General features: G+C 30.8%; 2 protein-coding genes across 3 annotated transcripts; both read right to left on the bottom strand.

Moving 5' to 3' along the window:
• Positions 1-5,690: 5,690 nt before the first annotated feature.
• LOC114714777 (E3 ubiquitin-protein ligase DA2L-like) lies at positions 5,691-12,289 on the bottom strand. Of its 2 annotated transcripts, none has more exons than XM_028899545.1 (9): positions 12,086-12,289; positions 11,000-11,217; positions 10,674-10,725; positions 10,502-10,547; positions 10,295-10,376; positions 10,051-10,195; positions 9,865-9,970; positions 8,354-8,420; positions 5,691-6,655 (listed from the first exon to the last, which is right to left on the bottom strand). In XM_028899545.1, exons 2-9 carry the CDS (start codon positions 11,189-11,191, stop codon positions 6,077-6,079), a joined length of 1,269 nt encoding a protein of 422 aa, XP_028755378.1. In that variant the 5' UTR covers positions 11,192-11,217; positions 12,086-12,289; the 3' UTR covers positions 5,691-6,076. The 2 variants fall into 2 exon arrangements, with proteins under 2 accessions (XP_028755378.1, XP_028755377.1); XM_028899544.1 differs by lacking the exon at positions 12,086-12,289 and adding an exon at positions 11,347-11,434 and having other exon boundaries at positions 5,693-6,655.
• A 5,504-nt stretch (positions 12,290-17,793) lies between these two features.
• On the bottom strand, positions 17,794-18,711 carry LOC114714785 (snakin-2-like). Its single transcript, XM_028899555.1, has 3 exons — positions 18,588-18,711; positions 18,432-18,480; positions 17,794-18,305 (listed from the first exon to the last, which is right to left on the bottom strand). The coding sequence occupies exons 1-3, from the start codon at positions 18,669-18,671 to the stop codon at positions 18,124-18,126; spliced, it is 315 nt and encodes a 104-aa protein (XP_028755388.1). The 5' UTR covers positions 18,672-18,711; the 3' UTR covers positions 17,794-18,123.
• Positions 18,712-25,769: the final 7,058 nt, after the last annotated feature.

Below are 25,769 nucleotides of genomic sequence, written 5' to 3'. Positions count from 1 at the left end.
CTTTAATTAATGTTTATGTTCAGGACTGGAGGGATCTACTTTTAAGAAATTATCAAGTATGAACTATCAAATTTAATGCAAAAACGATCTACAATTTATAGTGATTATCTCTCCACTAAAGGGGAGGGAAGCAGTCTCCGTCCGAATCCTACATTGCCCTCAACTGTGTTTTGTGACTTTTCTTGAAAGGAACTATTCCGACCTCTTGTTCTTCTTTCTTGCAACAACCAAATTAAAGCAAAATCTTTATAAAGAGATTTTCCTTTCCGTTTATCCACAAAAAAAAAAAACACAAAAAAAGCAGAGAGATTTTTCTTTCTTCACTTGATGCAGCTATTCTATGATGCATTCCGCGCCAAAACATGCAAGTGGTGTGTGGTGCACTACTAGCTAGTGCTTCAATCACTCTCAATAAATTTCATGAGAATGATATTTGGTGAAGAATTATCAACTAGTGTGTGTGTGTGTGTGTGTGTGTGTGTTTGGATTACTAATAAAAATATATTTTTAATAAAATTGATTTTTAATTATGATTTTGATAATATATTTGGTTGCAATTGATTTATAATATTGATTTTGGATATAATCAAAAAGGGAAATTGAAAAGCCAAAATCATGGTTTCTGGGGGGGAAAAAAAGGATCTCATAATTGATTTAATTTAAAAAAGGGGTGTGTGGATAAATTTTTAGGAGCCCATGATTTTGGCCTTTCAAATTATATTTAGGCATCCAAACAAGTAAAATTCGTATCATATAAGAAAAAAATAACATGGAGATAATTTAAGAGTTTTAATTCCAGTGACACTCGATCAACTTTAAAAAAAAAAAGTAGCGCAAATTTATGAACATGATTAAGATTTCTATTTCATTATTACTTTTCACTTTTGATCCTCAAAATTTTGTATCTAAATTTATAACACTACATTACTACCCAAAACTCAAGGTTTAGACATAGTAACCCAATATGATATGATGCAATTTATATGTATAATATGAATAGGTTTAATGATCAAAACCATCAAAATTAAGAAATTGTGCTTTTAAAGTATTATTCTATGAGAAATTTTAGCTTTGTCACCTCAAAATGTTCATTAAATAAATATATATCAAGCACCATAACATATTTTTTAAAATATTTTTTAGGGTATCGGACGCATCTTATCTTTTGTGTTTTTTAAATAATTTGGACGGTTGGCATAAGAACCTGATCAAATAGCTGGGGAATGGGGATCGAACTCCAAAACTAAGGGCACATTTTTACAAACACCAACAAAGCTCTTTCTCTATCCCACCTCAAAATCTAAAAGGGACCTATTTTGATGTCAAAATTTATGAGTACCGAAACGTATATTTGTTATTTAACCATGTATCCAATATCTAAGCTCCATTATGTTTGTTTGCTTTCTTCTAAATTATCTTTTCTGGATGTTTTCATTTGTTATTGCTAGTAAACATATGCATTAACACTACCACTGTTCTCTTTGGTGTGGGAAAATCAAGAAGAAACATGAAAGCAAGTATTTTGCTTCTATTTCTTTTTATTTAATTCGCACTTTCCTTTTATTCCTAATGTATCTTCTTCAGTTCCTTTTTTTTGTCATTAAATATTAACATAAAGTGCCTAAATTGAAATTTTAAATGTTAACAAAATATTCATAAATGCTAATATATTAATTTTAATCTTTGAAAATAAAAATGACTAGCACAAAAAAAATCATCCTTTTGGAACTAACAATGTTAGGGTGAAGTGACTAAAAAATACTTTATAAAATTAAGGAATGAACCAAACGTGTAAAGTTAGAAAACTAAATGTGCATTCTTCTCTTTATTCTACTATCAGATTTTAATACAAGAGCTAAATAATTAATTTAAGAATATTAAAAAAATTGGTTATGTTAGTTAGTGGTAACAAGTATGTGTTTACTTTCCTAAATTGTCATCTTTAATAATGTGTATTGAAATTATCCCTTGGCGTAATCTTCTTGCAATCAATAAGGATATATTAAAAAATATATAAATTTAAGAGATAAAAGCGATTAAGATATTATAATTAGAACGAAATTAGCAAAAGCTTTTGATCTTTTTGCGGATAAATAGGGACTTCAACTCTTGCCTCTAGGCTAAGGATTCAGCAATGGAGGAGAGGGCCAAGGTCCAAGCTAGGGGGTGGCAAGTCGGTTTCCAAAAAGAAATGGATAAAGTGGAAGTCGGTTATGGTGAGAGTGACTTGCAGATAAGTGTAATGTTGGAAGCCTTTGTTCGTACTAAAGCAACAAAAGTCAAAGGCTATAGCGGTAGGGAATGAGATCTGTCTCTCTTTTACAATCGTATCTCTATCCTTAAATTAAAAAAAATAAATTATTCTGGTTTAATATTTTGTAAAAGAAAACAAGTTTTTTCTCCAATCACACAAGCCATGTCTCATAATTTTTCATGTGAGTTTATAATTAGATCATACCATCTCAAAAATAGGAGAGATGACCTTGTGTAATTAGAAACTTGATATAATAGATATAAGAAATTGGAAAAATGACAAAAAAAGAAGTTAGAAATTACAAATTTCAAATCAGATCTGATAACACAACTTTATTTGGTATTGACAAGTTTGAATTTGTAAATGACAACAAATTTTTATTGACATTTCTTGTTTAGTATTTACGAAACTTTAACTTTTTTTTTGTCATTGTCTATAAGAAATCTGATGTAAGTATTATCCTTTCTAAAATCATCATAATAATATTTTATGAATTAAAATTTTTATATTTGTTATGGATTATAGTTATGAAATATATACATATCAAATTTTATCCATTTAATTTTTATATATTTATGTTTATAATAATATTAATAAATCATTAAATTTGAACCATTCATTTTTTTATTTAAGGGTAGACATGAGATTTGAAGAAGAAAATGAAAAAGAAAAAAGAAGAGCCCAGACCCACAGTGGTAGATGTTTTCCTTTAAAAAAAGAATAAACAAAAGAGAAAATTAATTATTTGATTCCTATACTTCACATTAAGGAACATATTAGATTGTTATAACTAAGTTGTTCAAATTATATGTAAGAATCAGATCTTTGTTGGCAAAAAAAAAAAAAAAAGAATTACTATTTCTGATCTTCAATATAAAAGTTCGTTTAACTTTTATTTTAGTCATAAATATGAAATTTTAATTCATTTTATCTTTTATATTTATCTATTTTTTTCAAGTTAGTCTTTATAATAATAATAGTACTGGCCAATTATTTCAGGAAAAAAATATCTATTTATTACAAATAACTAATACAACTAATTCTTTTAATTTACTCAAATTAGTTGATTAAATTTTATATTAAGGATTAGAGGTAGTAGGATCTGTTTCTCTAGAATCACCAAAGCAAATATGATTTGACGAAAATACCCTCTAATTAAATGAATGAAACAACCGTAAAATTCATCTGTAATCCCTAACGTCGTCTTCTTCAAGCTAAATATCTATCAAAGCTCTTGTTTCTGATTCTCTCCATTCAGATCACTCTGTTAAGGGGTTGGGCTGTGGCTTTCAATTAAAAACTTTCAAAACAAATGAATTGTTTGGCTAGCTTCTCCATGTTTAGTTTTCGTGGGATTATCTCTGCGGATCCATGACAGCTTTTGTTTTTAGTTTTTTTTTTTTTTTCCTTTGAGAGGTTATGTGGAGTTTAATGGTGCTTCTTTGGTTTGGTTAAGGATTTCTGTGACAGTTTTTATGGATTATCTAGTTTGCTTGATGTCCGAAAAATGGTCAGTTCGCTTGATGCTAGAAAATGTACTATTCATATAGTTTTGTATCATCAGGCATGAGATATCTAAGTTATATTTATATATGTGTATATATATGTGCGTATATATATGAGCCAGTTAGCTGTTAAGTTTACTTTTAAATATAAAATTTCAGTCCCATTTATCTCTCTTTTTGGCCCAAAAAAATCCCATTTATCTCTCATTTGTTACTCTTTTTTTCAAAACTAATTTAACTAACATATAGATTGATATATAGTCTACTTTTACACAAGAATATCTTAGGAAAATCATATCGTAATTAACTAATTTATCTCTTAATCCATTCAAATTAAGTAGTAGCTCCTACATCAAAGATTGGAAGTAGTATTAATTTCAAACACACTTGGCTCTCTACAAATACAAATGCACATGCAGTGCCACGTTAACATCAATATCAATATGAAAATTTGGTTAAAAGTCCATGTTTAAAAACTTAATTGGCTAAGAGAATTTAAATTTGAATAAGTGCAACTATAAATCGTAAGTGCAATTTTTCTTTCATTATGTATAGTACAACAATCATCAATACGAAAGTTATTTGCACACAATAGAAGATATGTTGTACCTTGTAGAAGAAAAGTTGCACTCATGTCTTTTTAGCTAATGAAGTTTTTACATAGGAATTTTTTACCAAATCCCTCACACACACACACACAAAAAAAAAAAACCTTAAAAACTTGCATTTTTCTTCTTCTTCTTATTACTCCTCCGGTCCTTAATATAAGACCTATTTAACTAATGTGATTAGATTAAGAAAGTTAAGTAAGTTAGTTAATTATAAAAAATATGACATGTTTTTCCTAAAACACTATAATCATCTTTTTTAACATCCTTTCTCCCTCTTCTATTTAATTATGGTTAAAGGAGTATCCATAGGGGTAATTTAGAAAAAATTGATAAATATGAGAAATGGGTCTTATATTTAGGACTAAAACCAACTTAACAATTAGGTCCTATATTAAAGACCGGAGGAGCCTTATTTTTTGGGTGAGATATACTTTTCTTAGTTGATGAATATGGAAAGTAGGACTTGTTTCGAATATGAAAAGCCAGACAACTTAGGTAAAATTCTTTACCATATAGAAAAAAGGTAAAAATTCTTTGTCAGGTTCAATAATAAATACATATGCCAGCAGCTTTTGCACTTGCTATCCCTTTCAAGGTTTTGCCAAGCTAATATTTCGATGGCAACCCAACATCGTAATTTCTTTGAGCTTCTATCTTCTTCTTGTTGCTTCTCCTTAAGGTGAAGTCTTAAATTTGAGAATGGAGGAAAAGCAGAGGCCACTAAAAAGGATTAATGTATTGAGAACAGAAACTTGTGTGATTCGTCATTCCTGGCGTGAATTCATCAGAGCTTCATTCTCAGCAAAGACGAATCACAAAAGCTTTTGCTGCCCATTCTTTAATGCTCCAATGACCTGTGTTTTGGCTGCTGTTGCACTCAAGGAAGCAGCAACAGCAAAGTGGAAGAAGCTCAGCGGAACTGTGTTTTCGGGTCATCATCAAAATTAGGTGTCCTCCCATAAATGAGTGTCATCTTTCAAATAAGGAAATTTGGTTAAAAAATAAAATCACCACTTAAAAAATTTAATCGGCTAAACGTGTAATTATGACTTAAGTGTCGTTTTTCTTTTGTTGTGTATAACATATTTTTCACAGTGTGTAGATGACCTCCATATAAGATTGTTGTACATTATTGATGATACATTTCACATAGCAGAAGAAAAGTTAGATTTACTCAAATTTAGGTCCTTTTAGCTAATTAAGTTTTTAAACAAAGACTTTTAATCAAATTTCCCCTTTTTTAACTTCCTACTCCCCATGAGCATCATTTTGATATATTCATATCTTGAAGGACAGAACCAAAAACAAATTATACTCACATGGCAATTTCAATTCCTTTCCTGTTTAGTATATGTTTAAAATGTGCCATGTAAACAATAATAATGGAAACAAATCTATCAGGGCCTATGTTAAATTTTGGAACATTATTTACAGAAAGCAAATGAAGGGGGGAGAGGACAAGAAATAAAATACAGAAGGAAACATCAGGCAAAAACCTTTGACAAATTAGAATAAATTGTTTCCCAATGACATCTTTATATATGAATATGTGTGCAAAGAGAATCTTTCCCTCATCTTTTGAACAAGTCCCACACAGGGTGAACTTTGCTCAAACTCTGAAACCAATACTTCGCTGACCAAATAGCCATGGCAATGCAAGCACCATCAATTTAAGAAAAAGACTAAACAAGCACCTTGACCAAAACCTACTGCCACGAAGCGCCTTGTCCATTTGGCATGGCTCGAGCCTCGGCTAAAGAGACAGCCATGGCTAGCATCATCTGCTCCTCAAAACTCTCAGGAACAATAGGTTCTGTGGCATTTTCAGGGCTCCCTTCAATGTCATCGGGCTGTGGTAAAGAAGATAATCTGCTACCATCCGCTGCAACAGTCCTTGTGTAACTGCTTGCTGTTTCAGCCACCTGTGGTTCAGGGTCCATGGACCATTCCCCATGAACCCCACTCACTGTCGATGAGCTATCAGGCGGCGCCTCATTGCTGCTGTCTGTAGGCGGATAACTACCAGATTCTCTACCCAACGGACTATAAAACCTATTGGCACCTTGTACCATGTTGAATGATGGCGTATTTACCTCATTGGCGCTAGTTAATGATTCTCCCCCCACTTGCTGACGCTCTGCAAGAGCAGCAATTGCACTAGCAAGGCCCCCAGAGGGTGATGACGAGGATCCAGTTTGAGGAGCCATTGCAGATGAATCATAGTTATCACCCATTGTGTATTGTCCAGAAGCTGGATAAGATAAATTTCTCTGCCTTCCACTCTCCTGCAGTGCCGATATGTACACTTTCATTTTTCAATAAATTAGAATCACAAAATAAATTGATTGTCTAATGATAGTTCAACACACACTTTTCCAACAGCATACAGGTGACTTTTCTCAGAGGAACCAAAGTTTTTTTTTTTTTTGGCCGCCAACCAGAGGATCCAAAGATTACTCCTTGGACTTTGCAAGTTGATCATATTCTGACTTGTAAACAAATTTGGACAAAACCAATTGTAATTAAATGACACGTAATCTGCCCTTTTTGACCTTGGTATATATAGACATACAAAGACATTAGTTATTATATGAATTATGACATAAATGCATTGGATCTGTGTTAAGAGTATTGAACTTTGATGAGCACTCATGAAGGTTTCTTTCCTTCATAAACCAAGGCTCAATGAAGTACGGAGGAGCCGCAGATATGGAACATAGCCCGATGTGGACAAAGTGACACAGCAAATATAAGCACAGAGCATAGGCTATTGTTCAAAATAACAGTGTGCGCATACATGTGTGCATTCATGGTAAAACATGCAAGCATGAAAACACACAAATCCACAATCGATGCCAACTATAAAACTTGCATCTCATAAATGGGCATACTGCATAAATAGCTTCCTCTATGTTTGGAATACACTTACACAAAGTTCACTTTAACTCAAGTGAACCAACTTACGAAGCTATAAATGCAAGAATTAAGTAGGTAGCATTACTCAAAAGGCATATGGCATACGTATATACTGAAAATAAGGCTGCCATGTGTTTAAATTAAAACGTTTAAATGGTATAACAAGGTGAACATATTATAGTTAAACATTTTCCCCTTTTTCTAAGACTACTTTTTAGAGGTGCTAAGCTGTCTGAGTGTGCTCAATGTTATTAAGTGTTCAATATGTGTTAGGCACGACGGAAACTTCTCACTTAAAATGTGGCCCACCGTCTGTAACTTGTTTCTCTTCTATTTTAAGAAAAGGGTTGGATGATATTGATTTGGCATTTTCACATTTGAAGTCCAATACAAATTAGCTCAATGTTTCAATGTACAGATTACATTATCATACAACTAATTGGGCCACATAATACACGTGAAGCACCTATGCTTCATACACATATCTACCAGCACATTTTTTAAGGAATCTACACTAGCCAACTAAAGCTATCATATTAAAAAGAAAATGCATAATGAGAAGCCCCATTTAAAGTAGAAAATAACCTAAAACTCATTATAAAAGCAGAACTCAAAATAACCAATATGAAACTAAAAGGGCTTCATTTTAAGCAATGCACCATGACATAGTAAAATATATAGTTCTGATATTTTGGAAAGTGGCCATCCATATCCAATACTCGAGCTGTAGAGATGGTCAGTTATAAATAATCATACTTGTATTTCATCCATTATTAGTTTCCAGAAGCAGCGAAAAAGAAAGGATGAGACACAGGAAGGACAAAATTGTTACACATCTTTGAAAAGGTTTAGTTTAATCTCATCCTTGTCTAGAAGTAAGTGAAGAAACAAAAAATATGAACAATTACATACTTGATTGACTAGGCATCATATGACATCTTACAACGTGGGCTTGAAAAATTATTCTGAAAAGCAATAGAAAATAATTTTATTTTTATTAAAAAAATTCTCTTCAATTTTACAGATAAATTCCACACCCATCTGTATTTCAAAGACAAGTCTCTTACCTGAATGGAAAGCCAGACTGCTTCCATGACCATAATGTCCTCAAGGTCAAGGTCGAATTCATCATCCCTGCAATTTTTCAGTCACGGAAAACATACAAGGTAACTATCCTACACAAGACATGAAAGCACTCAAGAACATGTGTGCGAGACCAAACAATAGAATTTTAATGCTTGCTTGCCAAGAGACATCAACCTAACAAGCTATCTTCATGGGGCTCCACTAGGTGACCACACATGTTACCGTGAATATGAATTCATAACAAGTAGCATATATGGTTTTAAGACTCTAATACCATAGTATTAAATTATATTTTACCTAGACTTGAACAGATAAAACATGCATGGTGCAGCATGGGAGTCAGTTCAATGGTTTGCCAATTGCCCCAGTAAAACATGGTAAAATTCATCTCATTTTTCTAACATTTACACAACCATTTTAATATCTATTTCTTATAAGAGTCCTCTTTTTCAATAGACATGACATTCTATTCAATTCACGCATATGGAAACAGGACACCCAACATGGAGAGGGTAACGATTATTTTATTCAGTAAAAGAAGCAGTATCTTTTCGTTTCTTTCTTTTCTCTTTTGGGTGTGGATGAATTTAGTGCTGAAGTTGGAAGAACTCTTACTGATCCGTGTATGTAAATTAATCTGCTCAGCTGTGTGAAAGCATGATTGCAAGTTGATCAAATGTTGGTCCAAAGGATCAAATACTCGGATGGACCATTTACTAGCACGTTTGTTGAATCCTACTATTGCTTTTGATATTCAAAATTCCTTAAAAATCACCTAAATATTATCTACTATTGCTTTTCAAAGTTCCCTAGAAATCAACCAAATATGACTAAAGATCACAGGCAATGCAATTAAGCGGCAGATGATTGAAGTTTCTGGGCAAACATTGGATGGCTTATTTAAGCCAAACTCAATGCCAGTATCAAAACTGTTAACAAATAAGCCGCCAGCTCACTGTTCTTCATGCTCAGCCCGTGTACCCAAATAACCAACTGAGGTAGGATTCGATTGCAAGGTAATCATATGATATCTCCTGAATTACAAACATCTGTTCCAGTTTTCTATATCCACCAAAGATTAAATTTAGTCAACTTTTGATTCCTATTGTGATACAATTAAATAACCATGCTCCTCACAGCCATGTTTGTCGGAGGCACATGCCCGGGGCACAGTCACAGACTATTGAATCAAGTACGGAATTTAGATCACATGACAAGGTTAATGTCTGTCATTCTATACTGGACTTAACTCTTGGTGATGTAACGGATATCAACATAATCTCAACATTCAGAATATTAATGGGAAATGAAACATCCCATAAGAGTTAAGATTTCAAGAGCAAAAAGGAAGACACAAGTTCACATAAATGACAAATTTCAATTCATTTAATTATGTTTCATCTATTGACTTGAAAGGAGTGACTATCAGGCTACGTAATGGGATAAAATTAGAAAATCATCAACATTAAAAAAGTGAAGTAGACTAGCATACCTATTGCTCCTAGCAGCTGGAGGTGGTCTAATCAGTGGGGTGACACATGAATCTTGAGAAGCCACAATCTCCTCGCCTTCAACAACAGAAATTGACGATGCAGCCACTACAAAAAAACAAAAGAAAAATTTATACAACCAGAACCAGTCAAACAGAGACAATATCCAGAACTCCAAGGAAGACTACCAGCATTTGAACTGTATTCAACATCTGCAGGTGTTACATTTCCATTTGACATGCTTATTTCATGCCTTTTCTGCATTCTTTCCTCTTCATTCTGAAGCTCTTGCTGCCGCATCCTAATTTTTGCTTCTATAACACGTTGTTCTTCCTGAACAATTAAGCGCATGTAATTAAATCTGAACTGACTGTGCAAATGTTTCAGCAAAAACATTCCCAAAGTCAATAGCTGTGGCAGATACCAACTTACAATCTGTTCCAATCCCTTTTCTTCCTTTGATTTCACACCTCGATACTCCACAGCATAATTTGCTGTCTTGCAGAAAGGACATCTAACATGGTTAAGGCAAAGAAATTATCATTAAATTTTAATCAATGATAGATGGCAGTTATGATGTAAGCAATTATAAGCCATATCTCTTTGTGTAAAAGACAAATGACTAGTCATGGAGCATACTGTGTAGGCCGAGTTGAATTTGGAACTTTCATCTGCAGAAAGCACTCTGGCAGAAGGGAGTAAATCAGATCGCATAGAAATGGTGACAACATGTATCAAAAACAAAAAGCAGAAGAAAGAAAGAAATGGTAACGACTAGATATATTAATAGCGAAGATGGGAAAACAATTACCCGTACAAATGCTCTTGGTGCAACATCTTGATCGGTTTAAACTTGGATAATACTAAATTGAAGGAAAAAAGATGAAATAGAATAATTAGAAAGGTCCTCAATAAAGTTTACAATTTAGGGCAGACTTTAATTTTTAAAAATGAAAAAGGCAAAATATCCCGGGTACTTTCTATGAAATTCACTGAAAAGAAAGCAGTTTTATTTGCAGTTGATAGCTTAACTTTAATGAGCTGAAATGGTTTCCTTGTTCATTCAAGGAAAAAAATTATGGCAAGAGAATAAACACAAGAACTATATTGAAGGTACATAATAGAAATTAGACCAACCAGAAAACATATTGGGCATTCTTCAAGATCATTGGTACATTCTTCATCTCCAGGATAGCAGGGTGCAAGCTTTGATTCGAGTATCAGCTTTCTCAGCTTCTTGTGATCTACATCTTTATGATTATACAACCCCTGTGGCCTCGTATACTTTTCATCTACCACTTGTCTCCTCCTCCCAAGTTTATTACCCATCCAACAAAACTCAGTATTCCACTATCCTGGTTATTTTATTTCTTCAACAACATCAGACACCATAGTAACACAATAAAAAAACCACTCTCACAAATATTCACTTCTACATATGGCAAAAGTATCTGGGCACAAAATAAATTTTATTAATGACATACTTAATAAATGATATTTGAACAGTATTGTGAACTATCTCATCTGTGATACACAATACAATCTTCAAAAAAAAAGAGCCTTTTAGTTCTACAATTAATTCAATGAGGTTGTCGTAGAAACAGATCCCAACAGCCCTGTAAATCACAAAGAATGCAGATAGATAAGTAAGAAACACACTAAGAACCGCGTTACCAGGAGCAAATAAGGGAAAACCCCAAAATCCGCATAGCAACAACATTACTTGAGACTCATGCCTACTCTAATTCTCAAAAATTTATTCCTAAAAAGTAATCCAATGGCATCAATCAAAACAGAAGCCAAATCTCACGGTAGAATTCAATTCAGAACTTAGTTTCAAGAATAAGGTAGAAACAATTAGACAGGAAGTGTCACATTCTATACAAATTTGAGTCCATGAATTATAACAACATAATAATCAAATCATACTAGCAACATCAAGAACCCTAATTTTGGTACTGCAACGCTCTGAACTTCAAGCAGCCAAAAATTGGTTAAGTACCCACATTGTCAAGAGCAAATAAGCGTAAAGAAACGCAATAAAAACTGGCAAAGAGCACGGAATTAGCCATAATATCACTATCAGCACTAGCAAAGCAAACAATCTGTGCAGAAAAATGAAAACAAATTCATGGGCACGTAGCACTAGTCCTGGTAAGAAGAAATTAAAGTATTTTTGAAAATCAAATGGCGCATTGGAGGAAGAGCAGGATACAAACGGACCTTTAATCCTCAGAGCGATTGCAGAGAGTGAGGGACACAAACATAAACGGAAGTTCTGATGAGGGGGACGAAGAGGTGAAATGTCTTCTCTCTCGTTCGCCAGAGTTTGCCTTTTTTTCAAATGAAAAATCAGATATAGTAGCTTTTCTGTTCGTTCCTTTTAGCTTCAGTTTCCACAGGAAGGAAACTTGTAGACAGAGAATTGAGAAGAAGGCACGAAGGATGGAGTAGTAGCCGAGGAAGGAATCATGAATCATCCTTACGAAGAAGTCATGTCCCCTTGCCACTGTCACGCGCTCTTTCAACGCGCGTAGATGCCTGATTATCGTAAGAGAAAATTACAATCAAGTCCCATAAAAAAAAAATTTTAAAACAAGTCTTAGAAGTTGTTATTCTTCACTGTAAGACTTGTTATTACAAACTGTTTAGTTGTTATTATGACCTTTTAGTTATTATTTCTCCTCTGTAGAACTTCATTGTAATTCTTCTTTATCATAATTTAACTAAATCAATCTATATATATATTATTTAATTGAATAATTGGTTTTTATTAGGAAAAAAATCATTAATTACTACTACCTCCTAATTATAAAAGACCTCGTTTAATTTTTATTTTGATCCTAAATATAAGACCCAAATTTACTTTTTTTCATATTTATGTTTTTTTCCTCAAAATAGTTCTTTTAATAATGATAATTCTAACTAATACACTTGATTAGTAAGTATATTTTAGAAAAAATAAAACTTATTTATTGTAAATAATTAAATTAACTTTTTTTTTAACCTCTTCAAATTAATCAACTAACTTTTATATTTAGTATTACAAGTCATAGTACTGTTGTATTTGTCTACTGTATTGTAAGTCGTTGGTCAAAAAAGAATATATTGTTAAGTCTTGTCTTTGCTTTTGATGTCCACTTATTTAAAGGTTTTCTTGGGCTAAATCTTTGTTAGTAGTTAAATATTTAAGGTTAAATTTCTGCAATTCAATTCACTTATAAAAATAAAAAATTTGTCGACGGCAAGTTATCATAGACAAAATGATCGCATCACCCTTTGCATTTGAATAAGAGTTTAAATTCGAATAAAATGTTAGACACATCTGTGTGTGAGAATATACCAAATGCATCGTAATAAAAAATGAAAATAAAAAAACATATTATGCAAATAGAATTTATACTTAATGGAAATTGAACATAAAATTTACATTTTATGTACAGTGTTATCTAAATATCGTTGACAATGACAACTTTAATTTCTTGTTTAAAAGTAATTAAATTTTTTTTCATGTAAAACCCCTATTGTTCTATGTTATTATTATGGTTATCTGTAATATGGCCGGTTACCACTGAACTGTCTCATGTCATTATTTGAAACAATGGACTGACCTAAATAATAATAAATTGTTGCTTGAGTTTTTTTTTTTTAAATATTTATATCAACAAGTAGACAACATTAAAGATAAGATTCAAGTACACCAGATCATCAGAAATCAAATACAGTATACCAATAACTTCTTAAAGAATTGCTGGCTAAAGTTCAAACACAATTTTAACTTCCATACTAAGTTTGAAGTCATAATTATTAATTAAGATGTACTCCTCTGGTATTTGAAGTAGAACCAAATCATAGAATTGATTTTGATCCTAAATATAAAATCTATTTTCAAAAGTAGAAAAAGGAAGGAAGATATTAAATAAAATGATTAGGATGTTTTAGGAAAAACATCTCGTATTTATTATAATTAACTAACTTATCTAACTTTTTAATCTAATCAAATTGTTAAATATGTCTTACATTAAGGACTAAGGCATAATTTTTTTTACCATCAATTGGAGTTTGGAAACTAATTTTGATTTTATATAATTTAAACACATGTATGCATACATGCATATGACTTGAGTTTGAGACTTCATCGAGCGTGGCAGATTGATGAATGATGCTGCTACTAGGACAACTTATTGTTGGGTTTTCTAAAACTAATCAAAATTTAACTAAGATGTGATTCTTTTCACACAACTTTACATGTAGTTCAAATATCATGTTGCTACTGTGCCTCTGCCTCAGATGCATTTTTTTCTGAATAATTGCAACTACACTTTGGCCAACAACATCATTCCCTTAAACAAATATGTGATCATTATGTTAATTAATATGACGACTTGAAAGTTTCACATGATGCTTTAGTAATAGTAACCAAATTGTATGGTCACAAAAAATAATGCTTCTTTTAATTCTTGATATAAGAACCACTTAATAAATTTATATAAATTAAAAATGTTAAATAAACCAATTAATTACTATAAATATGACATAATTTCTTTAAAATATTGATATATAACATTAGATTATACATCAATTTGTAATTTAATAAATTAATTTGGAACAAATACTAAATACAAGAAACAAAATAAATTGAAATATTATATTTAGGATTAAATCTAACTCCTAACTGACTCACCTATTAGGGATAGGATGAAAATGAAATAATAACTAAGCTATTTTCAAACTACAGTAGAACTAACGGTCATTTCATATATTTACATAACACAAATAATTAAACATGGATATAATTATATTCAATCATATTTGGATACTATGAATGCTAATTGGGATAACTTCTTTTAATAAAAAAATATTTTCTGCATTTGTACAAACTTAAAATAAAAAAATATTATATTAAGCAGCCATGGATCTTTCTGTTAATGTCAATACATGTTGCTTATATGAACATTTTATCATAGAATTCATAATATACGGACAAACAGATTATGCTGAAAGATGTTCTATTCCAAGACAAAATTTGTTATGTTTTTCAGTATATTTTTCAAAGGATATATATGGCTAATAGAATACATGTCCATTTAGATACGACAAAAGGAGGAAAAACCATAGGAAGCAAAAAGAAAGAAAACCATATAGAATTTAAAAGATGAGTTTTTTTTTTTTTACTCAGAATTTAAAAGATGAGTATGAAATAAAATAAGAAAATGTGACCTGTTACCGATGGTATTTTCGTAAAACCATTGACTTTCTATAACAATTTTATGTAATTCTTACTATTATAAGAGTATTCCTCTAATAATTTATAAATAGACATAATTCCTTTAGTTTTTATGACAAGAGTATTCTCTATAATTATAATTAATTTCATTAGTTTTCTCAATTATTTAATTTAAATCTTATATTTAAAATTGAAGGGAGTATTATTTGATTTCAGTTAGATAAAATGTGTTTCTAGAAACATAAGATCATCATTCTTTTTATTTATTTGTTTATCTATTTATTTATTTATGGATCTTTTTAACTTTTCCCTTTGAATCTTGATGGGTACGTAAACAAATGTTTTAAAACTTAACAGATAAGGCTCTGTTGGCCGCCAATTTGGGAGGCTGAAGCCATTGTTTTGTCTGTATGCTGTTGTCCTAATTCCCATCTAGTCGTCTTCATCGTCTCATCAAAACCCAATCAAAGCAATAATTGGCTTCCTTTTTTTTTTTTTTTGCCTTTTTCTAAATAAATATCCTTAATATAAATTTTAGTCAATTAATTTAGAGAGATTAAGAAAGTTAGTTAAATTAATTATTTGTAGTAAATAGATATTATCTTTCTTAAAATGTCTTTATTAATCATTTGTGTTTGAATCACAAACTAATAATAACTTTTTAATATATGCAACCACTATAAAAATTACCTGAGGGTGAATGAATAAATATTGAAAATAAAATAAATTAGAATCTTATATTTATGATTAAATAAAAAATTAAAATAATTTTTATATTAATTAATATCAAGTTTAAATCTGAAATCTCATCCAAATATTATAGGTCACTTTATTGTTGGAGTAGCTAGCCTTTTATAATTATGCTTTCCTTTATTGTTAACTAGATTTACACCACCATAAAAATGCCCTATTAATAATTGGCTTTCCTTAATATTATCTTTAATATAAGATTTAATTTTTAGTGTAAACTAGATCTTATATTTAAGACTAGAAATAATACTGCACTAAAAACTAAATTTTATAGTTAGCATTGGAGGGTAATATAGCGAAGATCAGATGGAGTATTGAACATTATCAATTACCCTTTGATCTTTAGAGAATGACCCGGTAACGAAAGCACTCAACCTTTTAATTAGATAACAATTTGATGAATGAGAGAATAAAAACTAAAAAGTATCATGGATGCGAAAAATATAAATAGGAAGTTTAATGAAAATGTAAAATCCACATATCATATATCATATTCTTTTTTTCTATTTATAAGAAAGAGAAAAAAATATTTTTTGCCTTATTTATAGTTACATCATTAAATTTGTCATATGAATATATAATTTCACTTTTTATTTATTATTTTGTAATTGTATTCTCATGAGATATAATGTATATTAACTATTAAAAGGTTAGGGTGTATTCAGCACCATAAAATATTCTTTTCAAATACATCTAATATTTCAAAGTATTTTGAACTATATTAAAACATTTTTAAGGGGCACCCAGAACCCTAAATTATATTTTAAAAAAATATTATTATTAAACTATGAACTCACATGAAAAATAACACACATGATATCACTTGTAATTGAAAAACTTGAGTAATGGATATAAACAAATTGATATAAATATTTTCTCAGATTAATAGATTTATCAAATCAATATTATAAATTGTGGTTGATACTTAATATTATGAGCACAAAAATATTGTAGTTAATTAACTCAATAATTAGCCCCTTGTTTTGCTAATCCTAACCTTACATTCAAGTATAAAAGGGTATATTGTGATCCAATGGGCCTTTTTCTTGGGCTTTATCCTTTTAAAAAGCTTCACATAACAGGCCCTGAATCAATAAGGGCATGTCTGAAGGCTGAGCTTTCCTCCCCAGATTGATAAAGTATAAAAGTCTCTTTATTTTGAGTTTGGATTTGCAGGGAAAAAAATATGATTTAAAAAAAGAGACATATTGAAAATATAAAATTTGGCTTGCACAAAGACAAAGAAAATTAATGTGAAAAAAAGTAGGAAAAGTTTAACCTATGCATTCCATATAGCTAAAGCATGATTTTTTTTTTAATTTTTTACACAAAGTTAATAAATTTTCATTTTTTTCTTTTGAATAAAAAGTATTAAAAATAGTTTACAAATGAACAGGAGAGGGTTACGTACAAACACTTTCAATTTTAATGAAGAGTAAAATTGAAAAATCGCACTTTTTCTTACAAGTTTAACGACATTTACTATCGCTTTTTAAAAGCCATGAAGTCAATTACCTTTATTTTAGGGGAAAAAAGTATACGTTATCACTAATATAGGAATATATGCACCTCTTGATCCCTGAGATTTCGTTACTAAGAGAGTGAAGTTTGTCTTTTACACATGTAAGGGATTCTCTTTGCCTTTTTTTTTTTTTTTTTTTTGCTGTAAATAACTTTCCTCTAAAGGAACTTTTTTTTAAGAATAGGAGAATTACTTTGAAGTCTCAAGGGCGGTTAATCACAAAAATAAGCAGCGGAAACCTTTTTTTATTTTCTATTCTGAAACATGGTCGTCATTATAATAAACTGCTCAATTGTTATGGGACTTTTTAAATAAATATGTTACGACTTTATTGCAATTATCCTTTTAGTTACCTTCAATTCTACAATAGTTGTAAATAAATCAAAGACTTAATTTGTTGTCATTGAATACCGAAGCTTTAAACCAGCAATTCTGAACTCAAATTCCATGAAATATAAATAGATCAATCCATCATATATAACAATCAAGGAAGACACTAATTACAAACTGTCAATAAATTAAACATCTCCATGCACGGTTATTAATTCTGAGGGGTGGGGATACATAGATAGATAGATAGAGAGACTCAGAGAAATACGGTCAAACACTTGACAGAATAATAGCAATTTCCAAAACAACAACAACAACAAAAAATTGACAGAAAAAAATAATTAAACATGATCAATTATTAATTAAAAAGAGACGACATAGCATGGATTTTGATTAAAGATGATGATTAATAATCAATCTCTGAAGAAGTTATTAAGGGCACTTGCGTCTGCCGCCATGAGTAGTCATGTTAGCATAACATGGACACATCTCTTGGTTGCCCGCGGTGCCCGGCGGCACACAGTTGCACCGCCGGCAACAGCTCCCGCACGCTCTCTGGCACAGCCTCGGCCGAGACGATAACCGGCACCTCTCGCTACATGCACCTTTATAATCTGAAATCATTCAACCCCCACAATGTAAATAAATATCTTACTGTTCATCCATCAAATAAAACGTAGATATATCTATAAACTATGAAAATTAACTCTCATAAACCACACCAACCCAAGCGAACCTACCTATCTGCTGATACAGAGAGGTTTGGGACTGCGTGATGCTTCCTTGTACCTGAAGAACAACATAGAAGTGCCAGGATTATGAGTATATGAAAAAAGTCGGACTGTAAAAACTATCTATCTATATATATATAGAGAGAGAGAGAGAGAGAGAGTCACCGTTTGATGGGCATGGACGAGGTTATGGAGGAAAAGGAGAGAGAGGAGAAGAGAGGTGAGCAGAAGCTTTGATGAGAGGGCCATGGCAAGAGACTGCGGTGGCTTGTAGGTGCGTACGTATAGTTGGTGAAATGTGAAGGGTGAGGAAGAGGAGGGAATTGGAGAGGGTATTTATAGAAATCAACAAGAAGAAGAGAAAAAGATGACAGGAATAGATTAGGGTTATATTGTAATATTAATTATAATTATTTCGCAAACTAAAGTTGGTGTGTGGGACAAAGGAGGGATGAGTGTGCTACAGCGATGCATGGTGTGTACGCGGCGGAATATTTGGTAGAACAAGCTAAGTTTTCTACTTTTCTTTTTCTTTCTTCAAATACTGCTCGGGTTTTTTTTTTTTTTTTCACAAGACACCTTCTGAATGAATTGAGTGGTTCTTATTATAAGTCATCAAATAGAGTATTAATTCAGTTTTTTAAGATTGCCTCTATTTCAAGTTTGATGCTATATTTTGTTCGCTTGTTAAGATGTAATTTATTATGCTAAATCTGGGTAGATTTAAATTTTTTAAACAAATTTAATCACTTAATCATTTCTCCTTAATTCTAGTGAGATGGGTGGAGATATTTTATGGGGAAAATGACAAAATAATATCCATTACATTTTAAAATAACAAATAAGTGATTTTGACATGTCAAAATTATTACAAGAAGAATCAAAATTGTTACAAAAACATGAGCATATCTATTTACATTTTTAAAATTTAACATGTATTTCCTATTTTAAAAGAGGGATGGGAAGGAGTGCCAAGCTGGTTTGCATGAAAATGAGAAGAAAGTCAGTGGCCCCGTTTTTGTGGGGCTTGCATGGACGAAGTGATCCAGAGGCGTACTACTATACTACTATATCATGTATATCATATATGTCTATTTATTTTCTCTAGGAAATTTTAAAATCCATCTGTCTTTTAATCATAACTTTTTTCAAACAAAAATCGATCACAAATTTTTTTTTCCTAGGAACAAGCATTCTTCTATTAAAAGCAATTCTAATCGAGGTACTGTTGGGTACTAAATGTGACTATCTCTTTTAACGGAAATTCAAATATTAATTTATAACATTATAGGGATTAACCCTTTTCGCGGGACACAACTGTGGTTGGTCAAATTTTGTATTTTAATTTGATGTAATGGTAAATATATTTATGGGTCCAAGTTTTGAATATAATTATGCGGTTCATTCATTATATTGGACTCCCTACTCTAAAACTCAGGATCCAATTATATTGATTTTGACATATTATCTTCCAATCAATTGCCTACAAGGCTACGGCTCAGGAAGTTGGTAATCTCATTTCGCTGTAGCTGGGGAAGGTCACTTTATATGCCAAATATGAGCTGGCATATATAAATTTTTAAAAAAATTATGATCATGATATTTTTAAAGGATATATTTTGGATGAAATGAATCATACTTTTGATGGACAAAATAAATTGATGGTAAAAAATAAATAAAATAAATCAATTGTTAATCAAAAGGGAACCCAATCTGCATCGGCCAATGGGCATCCCTATTTGATGGAATGAAATAATGATAATATTATCTTCAGTCCTAAATATAAATTAGATGTTATATTTAGAATCATTGTAGCATGTTACAAGTAAGATTAGAAAGAAAGATCGATGATCAAACGGCTGCAATATTTTTATATTAAGACATATTGAACTGGCAAAAAAATTAAAATATATTGAAAGTGTTTTTGACACTAATTGTTTTAAAAAGTGATATAGAAATTAAAGACTGAGGTAAAAAAACATTTTATCCCACTAGTGAATAATATTCGACATGCGACAAAATCAGGTAAAAAAACATTTTAGTACTATTTTTTCTTAACAAAAATAAAGTTTTCCTTTTATCTTAAAAAAGTTTTTCCGCACGTCGAGAGAGGAGAAAGCCCTTTTCTTATCTTCCATCCATGCAATTAATAATTTAGAATTCTTTACATAATTAGGTTGTAATTAATTATGGTCAAAAGTCAAGGGATATTTAACGGCAATATTGGTGCTTTCTGACTTTTTCTTTTCCCCGGTTTTGAATTTGAATGGGATATCTGCAATGGGGTTAATAACATTAATTTGGTACTCATATGTATTTTGACTGCGATTGATTTAAGTTTCATCCATTGTATCAAAACCATATTAATATTTGACCACTCAACAACTAAATTATAGAATATAACTTTAATAGAACAAAGCTCACTACAATGTGATGAGTATAAATTCTTGAAATTAAAGAACCACATTACAAAGTTAATTATTGAAAGTGCCCTTTGGAATTGCCTATGAGTAATTTTTCAATTATAATTTACAAAATACAAGGTAAATATGTGAGATAGATTTTGTCTCGCCTTACAAGTAACGTGCTTACAATTGCTTATGAACTTGATTCCAAATAAGCTCGAAGTTGAAGAGCTTATTAAGGTGTTATAAAGCTTTTACTTTAAAGTATAATGTGAGAGTCATGGTCATGAGGTTTTTTTTCCCCCCCATAGTGAACATGAGTTTCGGAGACTTAGCAAGATTAGATCAGATCTCATGGCACAAGTGCCCTTTACAAAAACTCATAATACAATGTGAATTGGATGTATATTACTTTGAAGGTTCCAAGCGACAGGTCACTGAGCGCTTGGATCAAATAATAAAGAGGCTATTTCAGTTTAATAAAAGGTCTTGAGTTCAAGCCTTGAAAATGTAACAATTTTAAACCTTGGTGGTAGAGATGCCACCCAGACAGGTCCCGTATTTTTCAATCCGAATTAGTCTGTACTACAATAAAGTTCTTTTTAGCTTCAAAGAGACACTGTGATACCAGAGGCTTACAAAAACAAAGAAGAGCCAAAAGAACAGGAAAGGGTGCAAGAAAATTAAATTAAAGGATTGTTGAAGCCAACCTTGAGGGCGGCCGCTGCCAACGCAGCTTACAGCTGTAGTATATATGCTCGTGTAAAACTATTCAACATATACATAAGATAAAGCTAAACGAATAATATTGGCTGAAAAACATGATTGCAAAGTGAACGAAGTTCCATATGATTATAATATACGAATTGTGGGGTTAAGGCTGCTAATTAATGATTGTGTGTTTGTTAAAAACCTAAATGATGAAGAGAAAGTGAAGTTGAACACTCCAGAGTCTCTGCTGATTACTTAATTAATTGTGATTGGTGCTCACAATTATAGGTGTTCGGAATAATGAAACAACAAGAAGTGGGGTCTGATATACAGCTAAGTGAATCATGAAAGTAAGCTTAATTTAATTTATAGGTCAGTTATGGATATAATAACATAAATATAAAATTAAATCTGTACCAAATCATGTTATCCATGTAGAGTAGATTCTTGTAAGTGAAACTTGTGTCTTTGTCATTTTTATAACATAATATGAACTATATAGCACTTAATTTTAATTTAGCTTGGTTTAGTACTAATACTTTTTCTTTGGACAAAACTGAAGAGCTGAATTTGTTTATACTTATTAGGTTAAGTTGTTTAATCACACTTGTTTTATTATTATTATTAGTCGTTGAAATGCATATGTGTTTTTATAAATTTAACAATGAAACATGATTATTTGTTATTTTTCTATTACTAATTAATTGAGAAAGTACATGTTTGGACGTATAAATTCACATATGAATTGAACCTATTAAAGTAATTTGGCCTAAATTTTGTACCTTTTCTTTTTTAGATTATTTTGGTATTATAAGAAAAGAATATTCTAATTCATTCCACCTCAAGCCAACTTAACATTAATAAATAGGCCATATATTGATTAATAGTTATAAAATTCTTATATAAAATAATTAAAGAATATAAATACATATTTAACGCCTGCTTTCTCTTTATTTTCTCTCCGCATTGCAGAAAAAAATAATTTGATAAAAATTGGATACAGGTGGGTTCAGTTTCAACTAGTGATTTTTAAATAAAAAATTATTTTTTTAAAAAACTTATTGTTAAAACATTAATACATTTATCGTAGATTGTGTATATTAAAAATTATTTTAAAAATAAAAATATTAAATATTAAATTCTACTGGTTCATATTAAATTACAATGGTTGATATTTGATGAGCATATTGAAACTAATGGTTCCAACTCTGAGGGGTTTACCTCAATATACCTTGAAAAAAATTTAGGATTGACCCGGACACTTTACTTCTTTTTTTATTGTCTAATTCTATTTCTTTATATTATCGATTTTTTATACTATCCTCATAATATTATTTTAAAGATATTTATGAAATTAATTAATTTGTGATTCCGGTGACATTAAAATGAATTATTTGGTATTGGCAAATATGATCATATCCTAAAAAATAAAATTACGTTTAGAAATTAAAGTATAGTACAAATGATATTAAGAATGGTAGTAACTTGTAATTGTAATTTTTCTTAGGAAGGCATCATGTAATAATAATTTTAAATTTTATTATGAATTTGAAGGTAGAAATTGAGATAATATTTAAAAAAACCAAAATTTAAAAAGCCATAAGTACTCTTATGTCCTATTTGTCCATCAAATTATAAAGCACATTCATTCTATTTTAATGGTTGGCGTAGTGGCAGCCTCACTTCGCCGCTTAACCAAAGGTCTCGAGTTCGAGCCCTGGGAATGCAGCCTGCCCCTTGGCCAGCACTATGCCCTTAATTGGAGGCCACATGTGCGATCCGGATTAGTCTGGTTTGTAATTGAATTCACCCAAGGGGTGGTCCGTCCCTGCGGGTTGGCCAGGACACCGGGTGCTATACGCAAAAAAAAAAAAAAAAGACAACGGGCAAATTCAAACAAAGAAAGTTATTATCTCTTTATCCCTATAAACAATATAATTCCATACATGTAAGAACAATGAGAGCATTGTCAATTTGTCATCCTCATGCATTTCATAATTAACAATATAGGCAACAATTTATTTTTGGATAGCATAAAGTGTAGCAAATTTATATGAATACATTGTATGTTATCTTGAGTATTGTAAAACATGTAATCAAATATGTATTATCTTATATGATACAATATTTTATATCTTCTTGTTACGTTGAACCAAAAAATGCATATTGTCAATCGAATCCTAATAGAATCTAAGAAATTAATTAAATGATAAGCATATTATCTTGGAGTCCAAGTGCCTATAAAAACCACCTCAAAAATGTAATTTCATTTCATATCATGTCCTTCAAACATGGATTCCAAGAAGAGCAATATGATCTCTGTAGTTTTCATGATTCTCTTATTTGCTACTGGTAAGAATATTTTCTAATTAATCTGCTTTTGTTCGGTTTGAATTAAATTCTAGTTTGCTATTTTTTTAAAAAAAAATATGATGGACAAGTTTTCACACATACTCCTTTCTATGCTATTTATAAACTTCAAATTTAAAAATAGGTGTAATCTATGTTATAAACTTCAATTTTGATTTGTCTTAATAGTTAATTTATTTTTTAAATTTTTTGTTTAATTATTTATTCTCTCTCTTTTACCATAAACTCTTTTATCACATTTCTCTGCATATTCTCTTTCATCATTTTCCTCATTTATTTTAAGGGCATATTTGAAAAAAAGAAGAAGTATATTTCTAACATGTTTATTGCTTTACCTAATTGTTCATTATGCGCAAAATTAATTATTTGAAGTTTATAATAAAGATTGGAGGGAGTGTCATATAAGCCTTGAGAAATGAATACTTGCTGTAATTTTTATCATTTTTATAGATTGATCATTCCGTTTCATATACTAATAGTAGATTTTATTAAAAGTACATGCGACCCCAATAAGTTCCCCAATAAGTTATTAGTGAAGGTGCATCTAGTATCCTAAAATTTTTTTTGGTATATCCAATATTGCAAAGTATTTTGTCGTGCATCTGGTACTACAAACTACATTAATTCAGGTTATATCACTTTTATTATTGCCCTAATCCAGGCAAGGTAACAACGGTGGCGCAACCCGTCGGTCCTCCGGGTAGAGGTTGTGAATTTCCATATGGCCACCAAGGTTGCCCCAACAACAATAACAACTGCGAGCCTAAATGTAAGGATGAATTTGGTAAAGATGCTAGCGGAAGGTGCGCCGGCGACACCTGCCTGTGTACTCATCGTTGTGATCCTAATAATGGATTTTATTAAAGTAATAATTTCGCTGTTTTCTATCGTTTACTATGGTCATGACAAATAAATAAGTATTTATGTAATAAGACGCATTGATCCAAATATCTAATATGCATATATGATAATTAATGAATAAGGTTCACTTTTTTTTATCGCTTTAGCTTTTTTGTGTTCATTGTTCTGTTTTTGTTTTTTTTGGCCGAAGTGTTCGTTGTTTCTTTTATTACGTACATTCATTTGAATTAAGAATTCAATTTTTATGTTTATACATTTACAATTTCGACTGTATAGAGCTACTAAACCTATCATAGGTTATACGCACTTAATTAATCAATTTTTTTACTTAGTTAATATATGAATGAAGAATAAAAACGTATTAAGTAACTAATTTGTCGCTTTTCCTTTCTGTTTGCTTTTATAGTCGTAAAATTATATGATTATGTATGTGGGTGTACAGACACACACAAATGAGCCAAATTGCATAATTAATATCCCGAATGTATTACTACCTCCATTCCTAAATATAAGAATTTGATTTCGTAATTAATATAGGCAACAAATTATTTATGTATACCATATATAGTGTGGCAAACTTAGATGAATGTATTGTATGCGTTTGAGAACGTAAAGGGCTAATATTAGAGAAAGAGTTCCTTCGGCAAGAGAGAGAGAGAGAGACTTCATATTTATCTTATCCATATTACTACCTCTAATACTTGATATAATATCTATTTAACTAATTTGAGTGATTAAAAAAATAATTAAATTAGTTATTTATCAAAAATATGTGTAAATTTCATTAAAATGCTCTCCTAAATCATTTTCATTAAAACTATTCCTTGATGCAAAATCGCCCTTAACATAGACAATCAAACTTGGGAAAAAATTATTAGTATGGAGACAAAATAAATTGAATTTTATATTTAGGACCAAATTAAACTCTCATTAACTCTTGTATTAGGAATTGAAAATAGCAAGATAAACTACATCACCGAATTTTTATTATCTTAGAAGA

This window comes from Neltuma alba, unplaced genomic scaffold (assembly GCF_004799145.2).
Source record: "Neltuma alba isolate B1F8T4 unplaced genomic scaffold, ASM479914v2 tig00011541_pilon, whole genome shotgun sequence".
In the NCBI taxonomy this organism is placed as follows: domain Eukaryota; kingdom Viridiplantae; phylum Streptophyta; class Magnoliopsida; order Fabales; family Fabaceae; genus Neltuma; species Neltuma alba.
This window is presented reverse-complemented; position numbering and strand designations above follow the sequence as displayed.